This window comes from Pecten maximus, chromosome 2, assembly GCF_902652985.1.
Source record: "Pecten maximus chromosome 2, xPecMax1.1, whole genome shotgun sequence".
In the NCBI taxonomy this organism is placed as follows: domain Eukaryota; kingdom Metazoa; phylum Mollusca; class Bivalvia; order Pectinida; family Pectinidae; genus Pecten; species Pecten maximus.
The window spans coordinates 28,985,226-29,006,799 of NC_047016.1; the positions used below are offsets into that span (position 1 = coordinate 28,985,226).

At 32.9% G+C, this 21,574-nt stretch overlaps 1 protein-coding gene across 1 annotated transcript in view; it reads right to left on the reverse strand.

Moving 5' to 3' along the window:
* Nucleotides 1-11,778, reverse strand: part of LOC117321752 (GATA zinc finger domain-containing protein 14-like) — a 42,813-nt gene extending 31,035 nt beyond the window's left edge. Inside the window, exon 1 of the mRNA XM_033876268.1 lies at nucleotides 11,285-11,778. Within this exon, the coding sequence (XP_033732159.1) occupies nucleotides 11,285-11,651 (367 nt within the window). The 5' untranslated portion in view covers nucleotides 11,652-11,778. The remainder of the gene's footprint in view (nucleotides 1-11,284) is intronic.
* Between the last annotated feature and the right edge of the window lie 9,796 nt (nucleotides 11,779-21,574).

Below are 21,574 nucleotides of genomic sequence, written 5' to 3' on the forward strand. Positions count from 1 at the left end.
TATAAATAATAATTGTAGAGTGTCGTAACACATAGTATCGGCTGACGCTAGCAGCCTGCGTTATTATTAAACTAGCCAGAGTTATATAGTGAGGTGTTGTGTGATAGTATAACCTGTTATTGAATGTCAACTAATGGCACACCGTGTGTCTTCAATCAATAATTCAAAAGGATGACGCCAGAGTGAGTGTTGACAAGGTTTTCGTAACAAAAATGAAACATGTATCCAAATGTTAACAACACGTTCTAAACTGTAAATAACAACACACACATACAACGTTAACAACACGTCCCCAACTCTAAACAACACGTCCCCGACACTGTAAACAACACGTCCTTAAACTTTAAACAACACGTCCCCAAACTATAAACAACACGTCCCCGAAACTGTAAACAACACGCCCTCAACCTGTAAACAACACGCCCCCAAACTATAAACAGCAAGCCCCCAAACTATAAACAACACGCCCCCAAACTGTAAACAACACGCCCCCAAACTGTAAACAACAAGCCCCCAAACTGTAAACAACACGTCCCGCCACCTAACTGTAAACAACACGTCCCCCGAAAGCTGTAAACATCACGTCCCGCCACCCAACTGTAAACATCACGTCCCGCCTCCCAACTGTAAACAACAAATATCCTCCCTCTAACTGTAAACAACACACGTTTGTTATTTCACGAATTACTCAACAACATTCCCAGCTAAACATCAATGACTTCTCTTTTTTCTGTTTGCCATGATACAATAATGATCCTTTACTTCCACACTGGCAATGTATGAAATTAACTCAATCTATATAATCTTTCTCTTATAAGTTTCAATCTTTCGATATGTTTATCTTCTCTCGGTAACAAATGTCTTATAAATCTACCAATTTTATGTCTCCTCACTAAAACATACCTTGAAAGCAGATTGACCATGTTTGAGTCATTTGTCAGCACAATTAGCCAATGAGGATTAACAGATCTAATATCTATAAAGCACATTTTTGCATGTCTACTTCAAATATTTATCAATGCATTTATGGTGGAAACAAAAAATATCATTTGTTACTGTACATTACAATATGTATGTCAAATTCTACTTATCGACTTTAGATTGATACAGTAGTCCTTTATATCATGTTTACTCGACTTTTCCTCTCTTTTCAAAAAGATCATGTCGGATTCTCTGCCAGTATGTGTACAGATATGATTATACAGATTCGGATATGTTATTACCACTCAGACACACCATATTGTGTGTAAGACGAGGTCAGCGTAAAGTACAATATCACAATCACATAAACTATCGTCAAGTCCCAATATTTCGTAAAGAGTCACCAAACTCCATTCTTCTGTCATGCTACATCCTTCGTGACAATCGGATATCACAGAAATGGTACATGTAAGTATAACAGAATCTTCTACATTTATGTAATTGCATATTCAACAATAAAGATATCTTTGTTCAGTCTAGCAAACAGATTGACCCAAATATATCAAATAGCTAGTTTTACGAACATAAAGAATATGTTTCACAATGACTGACCCAAATATCTCCATATTAGTGAAATATACGATGTGTTAATATGAAACTTCCTCCACAAATTTAAACTTTTGTTTTTGCTTTAAATATTTAGCAAAATTATTTAACCCTGGTTACATACGGAGGCGTCCTCCTCAATGATTGCGTACCAGCATTACGATCGCCCCACTGGCAAAACCAATCTATATACAATGCTACAGCACTAAGTATAGGAACGTACATGTCAACTTAATTCGGTTGTACCAGTAGGTATGCATGTGTATAGTACAACTGTGACGTGGACATCAGGTTGGATGTCACGTGGTGTCCGGTTGCTTACGGCGAGCACGTGCATTGCGCATTATTTCGAGGTCGTTGCTCAAAAGCGTAATATATATATTGATTTCATTTTATGAAATAATATGAAAGTATTCGGTTTCTCTGATGATGATGATAAACATACGTATGGATATATCGGCTAGCAGGGTATATGTTAGGTTGAAATTTCAAGTATTTTTCTTGCTATGTAGATGGGGGAAGTTGGTTGTTCTGATAACAAATGAGCAACGAGCTATTATCTCATTGATGTCAATTTGGACGATTGGAATGAATATAGACTAAAAGGAAGTGAACGGACATGACAGGTGGAAATGATTTCCTATAGTATACAGCAATATTTGTATGTGCTGTACTTCCTCCCTACATTGGTGTGTGACAGTACATTAATTTATCTCGTTTGTATTAAAACATTTTGACATTTTAAGTGATGTGCATTATGACAATGTTGATATAGTGAACACGAAATTGTTTGAAAGTGGCCGAAGTGCAGCTAAGATGGCAGTTACGATTTCGTCTTGACAACATTGGACACGAACATCATCATGGACACATGTTAAATTATTTATTATATTAATGTAATATACGACTATGTTCAAAATCCATATTAATCTTTCTCTATCTCCTTCAAAATAACGTTTTGATAAATGTATAAAACTACAAATGTCATTTTTCCTGTCTTAAATGCTGAAGAGCTGACATGTTACTGACAAATCCTTGCTGTCTGCATGGTGTGACTAATTGGACATTAATATGAACCAAAACCGTCTCCCGGAAGTGACGTATTTGACATGTTGCTTTAATGAAGGCATATTTTGAATTATACAACTTAAGCTAGATAAAAATATGCAGCGTTTATTAAAATTATCAAGTGTGTATAAGTCGACATGCAGATACATATGTATAACACTGAAAGATTGTTTGTTCCGAACGTGATGAAAACGATACAGAAGTTTGCATAGCTAAAATATACAGCGCACATCAAATATACATATATACATATCTTTTTAATTCATTTTAATTTTAAGTGTCTTATTGCTTCAGTTTTTAATGATGATATATTAATCATTTCATGAAGTGTGGTATAGTATATAAACTATCTTGACAGTAGGACGTAAATATCGCAAGCTGTTTTTAACAATAATAAACTAAAATAGTCAACTCCGTCTTATTAACGTAAGTCAGAAATAGATCGTTATTAAATTTTATACTTTGTATTGATTTGTCTTACCAAAATATGACATTCCATTTAACATTTGAAAATTCCTAACATGTGTACTCTGTGGTCCCAAATGTCGTTCAAACAATAGGTTTGATGGAGTGGTGCGGTGTGGGGTGAGGTAAATATAGGCGGAAAGTGTGTGTGTTTGGGGGGGGGGGGGGGGGGGGGGGGGGGGGGGGGGGGTATACATGTTCAGTGTCATAAGACATTGATCTTTGATCACTAGAAACATTTTTAATAAGATGATAGGATATAACGAGAATTGAATCAATAACATAGATTTAATCAAAGTCAACATGCGGCGCTAACGAGAACATCGAACATCGAGAGGTGAGAATGGGGGGAATTCCTATTTTGTTCTTAAATACGCTACAGTATTTCTGCATGCACTGATATTACGACCGATTCAATGTGCTGTCATTGATCTATATAACACTGTAGATTGTCACGATTTCAGAGCGAGTATTGCTTTTCCTTCGTATCTGGACATTGGACAATTCACACGGGTAACCTGACGACACAAAAGTAGGGTTTTATACACCAGATATTACTATAGAACGTAAACAATAGGGACAAATGAGGTATATTTCAAATCTACGGAGACAAATGCAAGACTTAACCACTAAACAATTACGAGCTACTATATAAACGCACCAGAAATACACATTGCGACTAAAATTCATGATATCTGTCAAGTAAGTATTAAAATAAAATATATGTCTTGTATATTATTAGCAAACATCACCGAATAAAACATAAATGCCAACAGAACACGCTTCATATTTTACTTATAATAATGTAATTGTTTCCGTGGACTTTTCTTTTCCTACTGCCTACAAGTTGAATTATTCATGAGTTTCATTATCATAAGTATACCTGATTATTATTCATTAATTAAAACATGTATTAATAAATTACTTTTTTCCGCATCTGCCCAACTGGCATTATTTTATTGTTACACGGGAAATAATTTATATTATAATGTTATATGATTATTCCTTATTCATGAATATGTCCTCTAAAATTACTACATTCCATGTTCTCATTAATATAATCGGCTGAATATGTATGTCTGTGTTGTGGACCTACAGCGCAGAACTTATTTATAGGGCTCGATCTTTATTATTTCCCTGTAACATGACACAATGCAGGTGAATTGTATAGCTGATATATGTCACAAGGAACGGGAAATATTCTGTATCGACTAGACATATTCTGAAGAATAAAATCTTTGAAGAATATTTTAATCACGGCCAAGTACATCAGTTCAAAACAAAAATGATACTATTATGTTAATCAGATTTCCAATTTGGTATTTGGATCTACAGTAGGTCATTTCTAAGCTTTTTGGAAATATGTCGTGGAGATGCCATGGAAAATAGTTAGTTTCCTTTGTTCAATAAAATATATATTTAAATTTTGTAAATAAAGCCTTCTTTCTACACATCTATCAAATAGCGTGCTTAGCGTGCTGCAATGACAACACGAGACCGCAAATACAGGGTATATCAACTTAGCCCCGGAATGCAACATTTAGTAGGTCTAACTAAACTGGAAAACGTGTTCCTGTACATAGGTACAGTGATACTACATGCTAAATGATATGGACTGTGATGTCAAAAAAAAAAAAAAAATAGATGTAAGAAAAATGTCAAGTATCCAAGGTCATATAATTAAATAGAATTTCCCCCAGAGAAGCATTGATTCAACGGACAGAAACATCAGATATCGAATGAATTAACCATAGCAAATGGTATTACCCAAAAACAAAATATGGGAGAAACAAGACATCACAATCTGTGTTAATGGATGTTTATTTACAATTAGTTATGTTACAAATAAAGTGTTGAAACTATTTCTGTAGTAGATGTTTTTCCCATTCCTTGGAGATTTTTCTGTAATGTTTATCGATAGCTATTTATAGAAATCACAACTGTCATTTATCAGAAACCCCCGGTCTGCATTTATTTAAAATGTTGTGCTAACAAAGCTTCTGCTTCATTGGTAACTTAATATTATAAAAAAGTGTCAAGTTTACAGGTGAAATATTTGTTTTTCTCATGGGTCAGAGATGGGAGCTATTTCACCCTTTTTCATATTTTTGTTCCAAGAAAGCCAAATAAAAGCCAAAAAACAAATAAATAAATAAAAAAACAACACAAATGAAATCTTACACTCACTTGTCACACGATGTCAACAAAACCAAAAACAAAAGAATTCAATATATATTTATAAATGGAAATTGACAAATAAAACACGGTTTAAACTAAAAGAATTCATATTCGTTCCGCATGGAAGCATTGGATAATTATATGAAATTATTTGGCCAAAGTCATGAAATTTTGCAAAACTGCAGTTGCTGATTTTTTTTTGTTGAATTAAGAACGTGGTTTTAGAAGTGTACTAGTTAGTTATATCATCATATCAAAGAAATCAGCAAAAATAATTACAAAACAATCATATTCTAATGCCATTGTCGGTAATGTAAGAAGTAGGTAAATATTGAATCTAAACATACATTTAGTTTAAAAGATATTTTCATTTCTCCATCATTTTCACACTAATTTTTACAGTACAAACACAATAAGGATTAAAACGTATGTTGATTCCTCTCCTCTGATACATCTATCCTCGACACAAATAAAAATAGTATTAGCCAGATATATTCAAACCAAATCTATACAGACCACCGAGATAACTACTCCCGAACTGTAGTTAACATAATACTCAAGATGATTTAGAGGTTCACATAATATTCAATAATGTCTTTATAGACAGAACTCCAAATATTCCACCTGTATAATTTTGTCTTTTTATGATTTCAATCAACTTTTGTGGACATTTTTTTTTATTTCAATCTCATCGTCAGTTGACATGTAATATTACTAATCATCATTCACACTTATAAAACACGTTATACATACTCATATTTTATGTTCATTAAATTATTTCAGACATTTTGAAACTGAAATAAAACACTTATAAAATACATATATCATTAGACTTGATAGTTTAACAAGATATAATAAAGTTATGGTGAAAGTATGATTAACCGTAAGTGAAAACACGTGTAATATAGATAATATTTTTATTTATCGACATGTTTTTTTTGTTTTTTTTTGTTTTGTCCCGATAAAGTTAAACAAAAGTTAATACGGTGTTTAATGAAATAAGTCATCCCATCAAAGCTATATATAACAGACCTTGTCATAATCGTCCACTGAGATGGTAAGTACATGACATTTATATATATCTACATGCCAATTATATGTGATAAATGGACTATCATACGATTACACCTAGTTCAGACAACTTGCCTCCCCAACACGTGTTAATGTGAGATATTGTTTACAGGCTAGTCCATCTATAGTTCGCTAACATCACGTGTGCTATATTCTACCAATTTCTCTGTTATAATTATACAAATACCTCCATCCCAAATTCTGGGGAAAAAATGTCATAACTACTTGACATATCTTTGTTTGGGCATGGCTTAAATTTATATCTGATATATTTCAACATTTTAAAGATTATTACTGTTATTGAATGTGAATTAAACGCATACTGCTCAGCTATCACGTGCACATATTCCTCATTTAGTTCTTCACTTACACACGTGCCGTTTTATCAGTCATTCAAAATTCATATACGAACCAACTAACCCAAGAAATATATTTCTATTTGAACCTCCATCCATACCAGAAACGCGTTGGTCATAAGAACGTTTGTATCATATCTAAATGCACGTACAACGACACAAACACACGTGAAACCTTGACCAGTCCCTCCCTATTCCCAAAAAATATGTTTTAAAGTGTTTTATTCGATAGTATCACAAAGTGTACAGTTATAAACATTTCCGTTGCGATTAAAACAAGATTAGGGCTTATACGAATTCCTCTCTCAAAATTAGTTATGAAATGCCCCACTCTGTCTCACTCCAGCTAAAATAGAAACCAATTTTAGCGATGATTGAGATAGTCTACTCGCCATCCCCACAGCATGTAGACAGATTTACAGGTATTTTCTAATTTAGTTTTAAGAGTTTCGACTAAATAGCTTCACCAAAACAAAGTGAGTGTGGGTACGTATTAAAATGTCGTATACATAGCTATACACCATTTATAAAATTTAAAGATGAAAAAGACTCCACAAAAACAAAATAAGAGAGTTTCCAATTAATTGCCATACTTCCTTTCATTAAATAACTTTGTAAATTAAGATATATTTTCTTTTCTTGTTTTTTCTCTTGAAAGTAACAATCCATTTAACCAGAAAGTTGTACAAGAAAGATGCAAATGGTATCGGTTTAACTGTACCCGCTGTCCTATATATATTTACCTGTCAATAGAACTGCCAGAAATGATATTTCCCTGTTACAGACCTACTGTTATAACTTTATATGTCAACCTTGTAATGAAGTCGTCACTATATTGTCCTTTATACAGGTATAACTGCACAGTATTCATCTACATGATGTATTCACGAGTCCTTGCATGTCTCGGGTGACGCTGTAAACATTTTCAATTATGATAAGAATATAACAGTTCCTTGACTTATGCGGATGGCGTGTCGGTTCTGTGAGTTAATTTCTGTTTTGAGTAATTCGTTATATCATATAGAATATTATGTACGTATTCACAAGTTACAGTGTAGTTACAGTAACGGAAATTTGAGAATTATATAAGCTGTCAAGAAATTCCAAATTACATTCTTAGATTGTAAAGACCATTTTGTTTAATGACTTAAAACGTTGATAAATGGGGAAATGGATACTGTGCAATGTGTGAACCCCACAAAACCTGTCAATTTAATTTTAAGACTATATGGTGTTTTTTTTTTTTTTGTATATCTTCTAACCAATCTAGTTTTAGAACTGCTCTCTCAGATCAGTTCATGAATTTCCTGGTAATATCACAACGCACTACACCACAATGCAAACGTTACGTCATAGAAGCCAGGGCTGAAGTAATATTCAGATTTATAAATCAGTATTTTTTAGATTATAAAATTACCATAAATTAGTTGACTTTTCTCTGTGTCATGAATAATTTATTGAAAAAAAGACAAGCAGTTGTGCTCTTTCAAAACTATGTAGGATTTCATTAATCGATCTATTTATAACTTGTTAATACAATTCTCGGAGTCTCTCGTGAGAAACGCAATGTGTCCAGATGATGATCTCTGACCCCTCCCCCTCACATGGCGGGCAAACTGACAGGAGGTCGGGGCCCTTTCTCCCACATAACAGCCTGTGTCGACCAGAATCGGGGTCAGGGCGCCTTTAATAGATGGTTGTTTACCGAGTAATAGGGGCTAATATAACCTAAAATTGATGTGAAGATCTCCATAACATGCAATTATCTAATCGCTAAAATATAACCCTGCTCCCCTCCTATACTTACGTCCGGATCTATATATACCGACTTACGGGTGTTTTATTAAAACGAGCAGTTACACAAACTAACTTTATCACCGGGTACATCGGCCATGTGCATGCATTATTTAAAACACAAAGCAACAACTAAATACTAGATATACATATACGATTTTGGTGATATCTGTTAATTTATTTATAACTATAGTTACGAAGTTGAACTCTCATTATTTTAAACAGTATTTAACATAAATCTAGATTCAAATTACTAACAAAAAATAGTGTAAACTGAGCATTAACGGCTTGAAACTCTGCTTATAAGTTTTCAATAAAATAGATAGTATACAAAATGCATTTTACCTCATGTTATTTATTTATCCCATTAATTTTTGTTCGTGATAAAAATAAACGTGATCATCTCAAAGCATTATACATTGTAATTTATTATTAATAATAATCTTTCGAAATAAGATTGAAGAATTCTGGTTGATTTTTTTCTCTCACAAAGAAAAACTTACACATGTGTTGCAAATTTGTTTATTGGTATGAAATACTTAGGTGTTTAAAGCCGTTTTTAGCTTCCCGTTATATATATATATATATATATATATATATATATATATATATATATATATGTGTGTGTGTGTTACTACCAGTGTGTGGTTCTCTGTAGGTGAATTACCCGACCTAGCATTGCGCCTTTATCTTCGAAAATCTCAACATTTGAAATGTCACTTGTGCTGCTAAACCATCGGGTGATTAATGTATTCTGATGAGCGGCGTAGAAACATTTTACAAATACTATGGACCACACTCAACTCGGTTAACATAAAAGCGAATCTTTATTTGTAGACTGGTTTTAATGATGCCCCCTTCCCCGGAACTGTAATTACTGTAAAATATACGCATTTACCAACACATGGCAGTTAATCATTTTTACTCTTACATGTTGAATACAATCCGTATTACAAATATATTTCCTTCGTTACTCCAAAGGGAAAAGTAAGTAATTGAAAGGTAAGAAATTAATGATTCTCATTTTTTTATTTACATTTTCAACACATGTATATCTTTAGGATGAACGACAGATTTAAGGTTTTTAAACCGAATAAAATTATGTTCACAGTTAACAGGAGATAGGTTTGAAATTGAAACCAGAAACAAAAAGTAACATCTAAAACTGTGAGGAAAAACTTATAATAGACACATACTTAGAAGGAAATATTCAAAATTTATTAACATTCGAAAAGAAATATTATTGGATGAAAATATACCCGAATGGATAATTTTCCTCTGCCCAACGCTTATTGTCTGTTTACCCAAAAGGAACATATCTGTATGCTGCTTGTTGCTGTCTTTCTTTTCAGTGATAATAGACAGAAGATTGAAAAAAATAACACCCGTGTTAATGTAGCATTCAAATAATTTGAAGAGTTAGCACTTTCATATGAAATAAATGAATTGAATAAATCCAATATAACATGAACATGAGTTATAGAGTCTTAATAATTATACGCAATGCGGAGCATGTTTCCGAGGCTTTTTCTATATAAAGTGACGGAAGGATAAAAAATACACTAAAGATACAATAACGTGACGTCATCTAGTTATGACGTCACATAGGTGTTATTACCTCTTATATATGATAAATAATATTCAGGTAAAAAAACTAACTATCAATAGTAATTTCTGTCGTCTTTTTGTCACAAAACAATGCTATAACACACCCCTACTGTCTGTTTAATCATGTCAGTTCCTCGAGCTCCCGTTAATTTATTACACAGACACTTCCTTATAACATACTGTAGTTATTTACTTTGACATAGGTTAATCTGGTCATGTTGGTTATTATAAGACTCCTAGAGGTACTGCTTATGTGTTCATTTATTTTCGATATGTAGATAATATTTTACATACATTTATGAACACATATTGGATAAGAGCTATCAAATAGTCGCAACGAAATACCATTTAATAATTTAACTAAATTCAGCAATCCTGCTATAATTTTTCTTTCCTTTTCTGGGAGGATTTCAATCCAATATTTGATTCACTCATAGTATGCATGTGACCGAAGAGTATCTCGAATAATTTGACAATTACTGTAAAGTTGATTTCAACTTATGCTTGAATTTTCATTTTAACATAACCTAAATATTACTAAATTATTAAAATATATGTTAATTTTCAATGTATTTGATAGATCATTATATTCTATACTTACGTAAGAAATCCACCCGATTTTCTAGACTGGCACCAATTTACAATATGAGACAAATTAACAAATGCCGTGGGGAGTATAACTTTGACTATAGATTTTTGCAAAAAGAAAGAGGTTTCATGGCCCTAGTTAAGAAAAAACTAGACTGCATTCAACAGTAAGCAGTGCGGGTTCATGGTGGATTTAAATGTGTGCCAACGATTGGTACATAGAATAAAAGATTAGTGCCTAAACAATGGGTATCGGTGGCGGATCTTCACGAATTGTGACTAGAGGTATTTTTTACCAAAGTTCATATGGGTGACACAAAACGTCAATCCTTCGGGGTGTCGGGAGAAAAAAACGAAACAACTTGAGCTCAAAATACCCAATGCGAAATTAATACCCGGACCTTTTTCATGTGGATTTTTTTGTTGAGATTTTACCTTAAGATTTAGAAATAAAACAAAAAAGTAAAGAACACCAATGTAGTTTTACTATCAATCGTACTAGGTACAGAACCCCCGAACGTGATTCTCTATATGGTATGTTCTCCTACCTGTTGATCGATGCCACCCGGGATGTTTTTTACTTCATGCAAAAAAAAAGATATATTAGAAATACGTAATAAACTCTGTACCTATATCAGATTGCCCTCCGGGGCTCGGGTCTCCAGGCGACTGTTTCCGGATAGGTTTCTTCTCCTTCATCCATGCGTACTCCTGAAATTTTAGTCCGGATCCATCTCCGAGTCCTACTCCGGACGGATCCCGTCCCGTGGGGTCGGTCCCCATAGCCCGAGGGTCATCCTGTGGGGTGAGGCCGGCCTGTGGGTGAGTGTTGGCAGCGAAAGGCTGGCAGTAAGCCCCCCGTAACCCTAGCTCCTGGACAGTGATGGATGAGGGAGGCACGACACTTTCATTGATACTCCCAACACAAGTCATAAATTCTGCGATACTCGGTTGACTGTTGATAAAACCAGATTCCCTGCCTTCGTCCATCGTCATCACAATCACTGTAAAAAACAGACTAACTCCACTACTAGCACCCGACCTTGTTTTGCCGGCATCTGATTAAGAAGTTTATATTTGTTGATCGACATCCGTAAAGCATTTGGCTAAATGCATTAAAAAGTACAGTACGTCTATGGTCCAACTCGAGACTAACCAACTGCTACCGGGGTCACATGACCTTACCAGCCAATCGTCATAGGCAAGACATATTCCGTATGGGCCATGTACAGCCTACAAACGTAACTATGGCATACAAAATGGAATTACCTTTTAATTTTCTCGAGATGTCTTTTAATTATTTTACTTACATGTCTCTTGAATTCCAGTGTTCAAATTTTTATTCAACTGTTGATTATTTTGCGCGCGACTGAGCTTCTCGATGATAGATGAGTGTGTCTGCTACGGGAGAAAGACTGTATTATGATCGGACGGAAGTCATTACTAGCAATAATTTTGTTATTTTTCATGGCCTGTCACAGGCGGAGGGGCCGACTCACAAATCACCACAAGGCCAATTTTTCACGTGGTATTAAGATCACCAGTTACTTGTGAGTTTGAGAGGGTGTTTCACTAATGATCACAGGCCATAATAAACTGCCACCATGCACCGGTTTATTTCACTATCGCCGATGATTTCGAGTCAGTCATGTGCCCGTTTTGCCCCAGCCGTGGCAGGTAGGAGTTTTTTTTTTCTTACGCGGGGATAACATCTTAAAACGGCGGATTGGATTAACTTTCGTTTCCAGACCCGTTTCAATCTATGTCGGATCATGGTTTGATGGGAACGAGTTCTGCGTTTATTTCTACAGAAAGGGATTTTGTAAGTCAGGACACCGCGTGCTTTTGTGATTTTGACCTGTTTGTGTGAGCTTTTGATAAGTGTTGACATGGATGTGTGTAATTAAAATGGAATTTCATGGCTTGTAAGTATAGTTTATTCTGTATCAGACACATTACTCTGTGGTATAGGGCAGGTCGGTATTAACCTGTACACGTGTAGGTCGCGCTTCTACATGTAAATTACTGAAAATATTGAAAACATGGCGTTCACTGACCTGGCACACGGAACCCACACACAGATTCCGGCTGGGGATATGTTTTAATGTATTTTCTTAAAGTTGTTTTGCGATAAAAAAAAAAGAGACCAACTATCACACTGGCGTGTTAAATAACCTGAAAGTTTGTCCGACCAGTTGTATTTTATACAGTCTCTTTACTCGTATATAACATGTACACACATATATATTATATATATAGTTCGTGTGTCGCTACTAAGATATGTTGTACATGTGGTTTATGAAATAAGATCCCACAGACAAGCTAAATTTGGACAAAGAAGGCTGGACAAAAGGACATTTAAAGTCACGCCAGGGGTCAGCTTGCACCAGGTACGGACGGTCCTACTTCGGTCAAATCGCGTGTGGAGAGAAGTGCCGTCGTGTGTGTAACACATAGGACTGCAAATGACTTCTAATTGCATCAAAAGATTCGGAATAGACCAAATACTCCCCGGCTCTGTCGTCTTACACACATATAATAGCCTTCACTCCTGTCTCACAAAATTAAAGATGATTTAATGTTTCGTAATATTCGGGGTCAATCGTGCAGGGTCCCAGATCTACACCCACGGTGTAAAATGGTCTAATTTAATCAAACAGCTAGGCGGCACCGTCTAAAGAAACCACTGTCTGTTTTCTGAGAGTCTCGGTAATTGTCAGGGTAAAATTAGTAATTATTTCATAATATCGGTTACCATGTAAACAAGCCGATTTCTAAAGCAGGAATAAATCAAATCAACAAGTTCATGTTTAAGTAAATACAGTCTTTGTAATCCTATTTGAAATCCGTGATATTTAAGTACGTAATGTTTTCAATTATTTTGAATTAAATTAATGATTATCCAACGTATTGTAACTTAACTTGACATTGACGTCGCTTTGTATTTAAAAGCTAGACTTTCAACGAATTCTAAGGTAAAATTGTGTTTCTTGGTTGTCGCTGTTTATAAATAAAGTAAACAATTTGTATATCCTTCTATATGTGTATAAAACAATTTTTTCGAAACATAAATGCTGTCTTATCGTCAATAATAATATCAAAAGCAAGAAGACGTGATTAACATCAAATAATAATAATCTATATAATGATATTTGAAATTTGCATGATAGACGGGTGACTCAAATATTTTTTTTTTTATTTTGACAACAATATATAATACCGCTGTATATTTGTGGTAGTAGCGATACACAAACTAACCTTGAAATATATTTTCTATAATATCTTAAAATATTTATATCTACATTATTGCTTTCAAAACTGATTTTCACTTACAAATTACAGTACATTTGTTAATCTTTAAATTTGTAGATAGTTTTCATTTACGAATAAATGGGCTATTTCTAATTTTAATAAAAATTAACCAATCAATTATTTTCTTATGCCACCTATTATTGTAGTTTTAAAGAAAATAATTAAATCCCGTATTTTGCTGCACAAATATAATTAACATAAATATGTCATAATTATATTTTTATAAAGAAATAGTATCAGTTTAAAAATATATTTTTTATGAAACGGATAACGGTGTTAAGTGAATATAAATTAATACGATGAAGCGGTTTGTTGTATAAATTATACGGTATATTATGGAACAACAGATCCGTGTAAAACAGACTGTTATTTATTTCTTCTGTCGCTGTAAAACTGATTTATTGTACACTAATTTAAACACAAACCGCGAGTTGTAAAAAATAGTCGTAAAATCTCGCCCGGGCCCCTTTACCAATGCGATGCCGACGGGCTAGACAACTCGACTAATTCAAAACAGTCCCACAAGTTGTTACTTATCAATTCTACTGGGGAGTGAAGTTTTAGGAAGATAAATATAGCGAAATGAAGAACGTGAAACTTCTTAAAGCTTAGGTTTTAAAACATGCAGAATATTATAATAATTCCGAATTTATCTTTGCCGGGAATTAAAATACGTTAAAATAAACAAATGGTGAAGTCGTGGTAATTTTTTTTAATGAGTTTCGTGACTATAAGTAGAGGCAGATTCCCTACTTGATGTTTATAGATAATATTCAGCGTAATTAAATTATGTTTATGACAGTTAAAGTAAACAGTTGTATTTACTGTTTAATTTTGTTAATATACAAGTATAATATAATATACAAAATTAAGATAGAAAATAAATCAATTTCTATTTTCTAAAATATATGAATTAATTTATCTCAAACAGAATAACTATCAACCGTTATTTAAAAAAATGTGATAATATCATAATGGTTGTCACAAATTAAGCGATAATAATGTGTTTTACACTGAAATAATACATCAGCTGTCATTTAAATTTAACGTCAAAGCTCGTAATGACAATTTTTATCATTTAAAATTGCTATGAAGACTTGGAAAATGTTGTAGCTAATAATATGATAATGTATTCTGAATATCAACATGAGATTGGAGTGTATAAATATACGAAGCCTCGCGATGATAAATCAAATTTTGACATATAAACAGCCGGAGGTGAATCTCCCGATTCTGTATAACAAAATGGCGTCTAAATAAAGTTGACACACACATGGATGACTGCGAAGGGTCTGTACATGTGACTGTTGAAGGAGTCAAGGGTAACAGTAAACACTCGACTCCCCTGGTGAGAAGCCTGGGGTGTCCCAGCCCCGCGCGACATCCCCCGGGAGGAAGGGGTTTGTTGTCGAAACCGAAAGATCTGGATCAGGAACAGAATACGTGAAAAGAAATACTATTTGATGAGAAATTGATGGGATTTTCATCATGTTATGATATAATTTCGGGTTTGAGTTACCTTAGATTCCCTGGTATTATGCGAACCAAGAAACTCTGACATCCCCAGTGTAACGAGGAAATAACACCGCGTGTATATCCACGGTCATGGCAGTTATGTTTACTTTTATTTACACATACATAACGAACGAGAAAAAGGATATTATTGATATTATGTGAACATATTTCAAGTGCATTTTATTGACTATATATTAAATTATATAGCATGCATACACTTTACATAAAATCACACGAATATACTTATCAATTAAGTATTGAATTTGTTATACTTCAGAGGGAAAAAAAAGAAAATGTGTTTTTTTTTAATTGTAAGAAATGAGGTGAAATAAACCAACACAACTCCACCATCTGCTTTAGATAATGAATATCACAAATATTTAAAAAATGACTCAGTATTCTATTTCTTTCAATTGAGTGGTAAATATAGGTCTCTGCGCTCAGCCAATAGTCAAAACTATGCACACGAAACGAGTGAAATAGTTTTAAAATTAATTCATACTAGACATGCTATCCATTGTCTACACTTGAAACATAGTGTATTGTTTGACCTTTGACCCTATACACTTGCCAGTCTATATATACATATTGTGACCCAGTAGTCGGGGATATTTTATATATTATACGGCAAACCTTCAATAAACGTGTGTGTTTGTGTGTGGACCACTCGACCACACGCTTGCCAATTTTATACAGTACAGCGCATTATATAGGGGAAAGATATTATCAAGTGTCAGTATAATATATATATTCGACAAGTAAATCATTACGTGGCCATTTGGAGAGCGATTAACACTGCTTAAAGGAAAATAGCGTGTAAAAGTACTATACGATCCATCAGTTCCTCAATAAATACTGATGATACCGCATTTAATGGCAGTGATTGTAAACAATTACAGGCCCTTTATGCCTCATAGATTAGTAAGCAGTGACAAGAGACCAGGTAACCGGTTATTAGACTGGCTTACCGTCCATTATATACGTCATATCATGTCAGGGGCAATTGCTTCAAAACGTGTCCTCCGACCTAGGTATATATATTACACTACAAGGGGAAATAATTTTCTGTTTTGTTTAGAGTCTCCTGTTGTCAGAAGAGGGTGTATTATTTATGAGAAATTTCGGACGTTACAACTAATCTTATGGATCCACAAGGACCTGACAATTAAACAGGTTTGTAATTAATTAATATAGGAAGTGTTATTATTTTTTTGGTTTTGTTTTTATTTTGTTTTTGTTTTTGTTTTTTGTTGTTTTTGTTGTTTTTTTTTTTGGGGGGGGGGGGGCTCATATCAGTATTGGTAAAAAGATGGATAAATTGGAAGTTTATAAATTATCGAAGTAGGAAATTCCCTACTTATTTCAATGAAGATGTCACATTTCTATTGGGTATTACAAAATACTGTTAATAACTGATATCTAATCAAGGTGCATCTTCTTGCATGGGTGGTTTGATTTCTTCTGTAAAAAAAGTCGTTTGAATGATCCAAGATTGTGTTAGTTGCTTTATATGTTGTCATCATGTACATACTTATTTATGAGGCAGTTTTACTCTAATATAAAGAAACACAAATAAAAGAAACAACTCTACAATAATTTCTTTGTCGTACTACGTTGTACAGTAAGGCCTGGAGCTGAGTAGTGAATACCCACCCCTCCCTCCAATGCGTATGATTTGTACTGACGACCGCAACTATTATCGGGATACTAAAGTGATGTTTGACTTACATATGTAATAGGATGGAGAAAGGTAAAATGTAACAACATAGATATATATATACTGCTAAATGAGTCGACAAAGTGATCCAGACTATTTCAAATGACTATTTATTCGAAGCATTATTTTAACATAACAATGCACTGAAAATGGTGCTATACAAGTTAAACTAAAGAAGATCTTTAGACAATTAGTTCATGAATATGGAAAACAGAAAGAAAACTAAAAAAAAAAAAAAACAAAAAAAAACAAAAAAACAAAAAAACCCCAAAAAACCCAATATAATAGAAAGCATTGTTGGATTGCAAGCTAGCAAAGAAACAAATTTTCCAAGTAGGAAATATTTCAATAGTATGCTATAGACATTTGGTTTGGCATGTCAGTATAAAGGACATGTGATAATTGGTCAGTATTCTTTTGTTAACCCCAACATGACAAAGACAAGGCTGCTTGTCTTGTTTTGTTGATTAGTATACAGTCCCTACATTACAGCGTGTACAAAACACACAAGTCAATACCAACTCTACTTACATATTCACTAATATAGAATTTACATCTTTCTAGGAATATTCAGTGGTCCAGGAAATCGAATATGACTTAGGAGAATGTTAAAATATAGAACAGGAGAGGTTTGGGTGTTTATATCACCCATCATTTAAACTATATTATAAGTTCGGAATATATGGAATACGCGAGAATATTCTGTTTACACGAGATATTCAGCACTTATCTAATGTTTCCTCATACTTTGAACGAAACAATATCAAAACCGATTTGTAAAATATTTCTAACAATCATGTACAATAAGTAACGGTACATTCACTCATGTATGACAGAGATCTATAATATAGGAGTGTGACACTATAAACAGAGATCTATATATAGGAGTGTGACACTATAAACAGAGATCTATATATAGGAGTGTGACACTATAAACAGAGATCTATATATAGTAGTGTGACACTATAAACAGAGATCTATATATAGGAGTGTGACACTATAAACAGAGATCTATATATAGTAGTGTGACACTATAAACAGAGATCTATATATAAGGCATGTGACACTATAAACAGATATCTATATATAGGAGTGTGACACTATAAACAGAGATCTATATATAAGGAGTGTGACACTATAAACAGAGATATATATAGGAGTGTGACACTATAAACAGATATCTATATATAGGCGTGTGACACTAAAACATCTCTCTCTCTCTATATATATAAGTAGAGCAAACAGGCTAAACAGAGATCTATATATAGGAGTGTGACACTATAAATAGAGATCTATATATAGGAGTGTGACACTTTCAACAGAGATCTATATATAGGAGAGTGACACTATAAACAGATATATATATAGGAGTGTGACACTATAAACAGAGATCTATATATAGGAGTGTGACACTATAAACAAAGATCTATATATAGGAGTGTGACACTATAAACAAAAATCTATATATTGGAGTGTGACACTATAAACAGAGATCTATATATAGGAGTGTGACACTATAAACAAAGATCTATATACATGTATAGGAGTGTGACACGTAACATATCTCTCTCTCTATATATAAGGAGAGTAAACAGGCTAAAAAGAGAGAAACAGAGATCTAGGTATCAGGAGGGTAACATTAAACAGAGATCTATATACATGTATAAGGAGGGGAAAAAAACATAAATGGGGTCTATGTATAAGAGGGTAACGCTAAAGAGAGATCTGTATATAAAGAGGGTAACAATAAACACAGATCTATACATAAAGAGGGTAACAATAAACAAAGATCTATACATAAAGAGGGTAACAATAAACAAAGATCTATACATAAAGAGGGTAACAATAAACACAGATCTATATATAAAGAGGGTAACAATAAACAAAGATCTATATATAAAGAGGGTAACAATAAACACAGATCTATACATAAAGAGGGTAACAATAAACACAGATCTATATATAAAGAGGGTAACAATAAACAAAGATCTATACATAAAGAGGGTAACAATAAACACAGATCTATACATAAAGAGGGTAACACTAAACAAAGATACACTGTATATACATAAAGAGGGTAACAATAAACAAAGATCTATATATAAAGAGGGTAACAATAAACAAAGATCTATATATAAAGAGGGTACATGTAACAATAAACAAAGATCTATATATAAAGAGGGTACATGTAACAATAAATAAAGATCTATATATAAAGAGGGTAACAATAAACAAAGATATATACATAAAGAGGGTAACAATAAGCAAAGATCTATATATAAAGAGGGTAACAATAAAAAAAGATATATATATATAAAGAGGGTAACAATAAGCAAAGATCTATATATAAAGAGGGTAACAATAAAAAAAGATATATATATATAAAGAGGGTAACACTAAACAAAGATCTATACATAAAGAGGGTAACAATAAACAAAGATATATATATATAAAGAGGGTAACACTAAACAAAGATATATACATAAAGAGGGTAACAATAAACAAAGATCTATACATAAAGAGGGTAACATGAAACCAAATATCCTCTCTATTAAAGAGTGGTAACAATTAAACAAAGATCTATATATAAAGCGGGGTACACCCGAAACAAAGATATACTGTATATACATAAAGAGGGTACAATAACCAAGATCTCTATATCAAGGAGGGTGGTAAACAATAAACAACTATCTATTACATAAAGAGGGTAACACTAAAAAGCTACACTGTTATATACATAAAGAGGGTAACAATCCAACAAGCTCTATATATAAAGAGGGTAACAATAAACAAAGATCTATATATAAAGAGGGTAACAATAAACAAATATATATATATATATATATAAAGAGGGTAACAATAAACAAAGATCTATATATAAAGAGGGTAACAATAAACAAGATCTATACATAAGAGGTAACAATAAACAAAGATCTATATATAAAGAGGGTAACAATAAACAAAGATCTATATATAAAGAGGGTAACAATAAACAAAGATCTATACATAAAGAGGGTAACATGAAACAAAGATCTATATATAAAGAGGGTAACAATAAACAAAGATCTATACATAAAGAGGGTAACAATAAACAAAGATCTATACATAAAGAGGGTAACACTAAACAAAGATATATACATAAAGAGGGTAACAATAAACAAAGATCTATACATAAAGAGGGTAACACTAAACAAAGATATATACATAAAGAGGGTAACAATAAACAAAGATCTATACATAAAGAGGGTAACAATAAACAAAGATCTATATATAAAGAGGGTAACACTAAACAAAGATATATACATAAAGAGGGTAACACTAAACAAAGATATATATATAAAGCGGGTAACAATAAACAAAGATCTATACATAAAGAGGGTAACATGAAACAAAGATCTATATATAAAGAGGGTAACACGAAACAGGGATCTATATATAAAGAGGGTAACAATAAACAAAGATCTATACATAAAGAGGGTAACACTAAACAAAGATATATATATAAAGAGGGTAACAATAAACAAAGATCTATACATAAAGAGGGTAACAATAAACAAAGATCTATACATAAAGAGGGTAACACTAAACAAAGATATATATATAAAGAGGGTAACAATAAACAAAGATCTATACATAAAGAGGGTAACATGAAACAGGGATCTATATATAAAGAGGGTAACAATAAAATAGAGATCTATATATGAAAAGAGGGTAACACTAAACAGACATCAATACATGTATATATATAAAGAGGGTAACACTAAACAGAGAACTATATTTAAAGTGAACAGGCTAAACAGAGATCTATATATCAGGAGGTTAAGGATAAACATATATCTCTATATAAAAAGTGTAACACTAAACAGAGGATTATTTATAAGGAGGGTAACAATAAGCATGGATCAATAAGTAAAGAAGGTAACACTAGCCAGAGATCTATATATAAGGAGAGTAACACTAAAAAGAGATCTATATTTTTGGAGGGTACAACTAAACAGAAATCTATTTATCAGGAGGTTAACACTAAACACAAATCTCTATATAAGGAGGATATCACTAAACAAAGAACTATATATAAAGAGGGTAACAATAAACAAAGATCTATACATAAAGAGGGTAACATGAAACAAAGATCTATACATAATGAGGGTAACAATAAACAAAGATATATATATAAAGAGGGTAACAATAAACAAAGATCTATATATAAAGAGGGTAACAATAAACATATATCTATATATAAGGAGGGTAACACTAGTCAGAGATCTATATATAAAGAAGGTATAACACTAAACAGAGGGCTATACATAAGGAGGGTAATACTAAGGTATGTATACATAAGGAGGGTAACACTAAATCGAGGGCTATACATAAG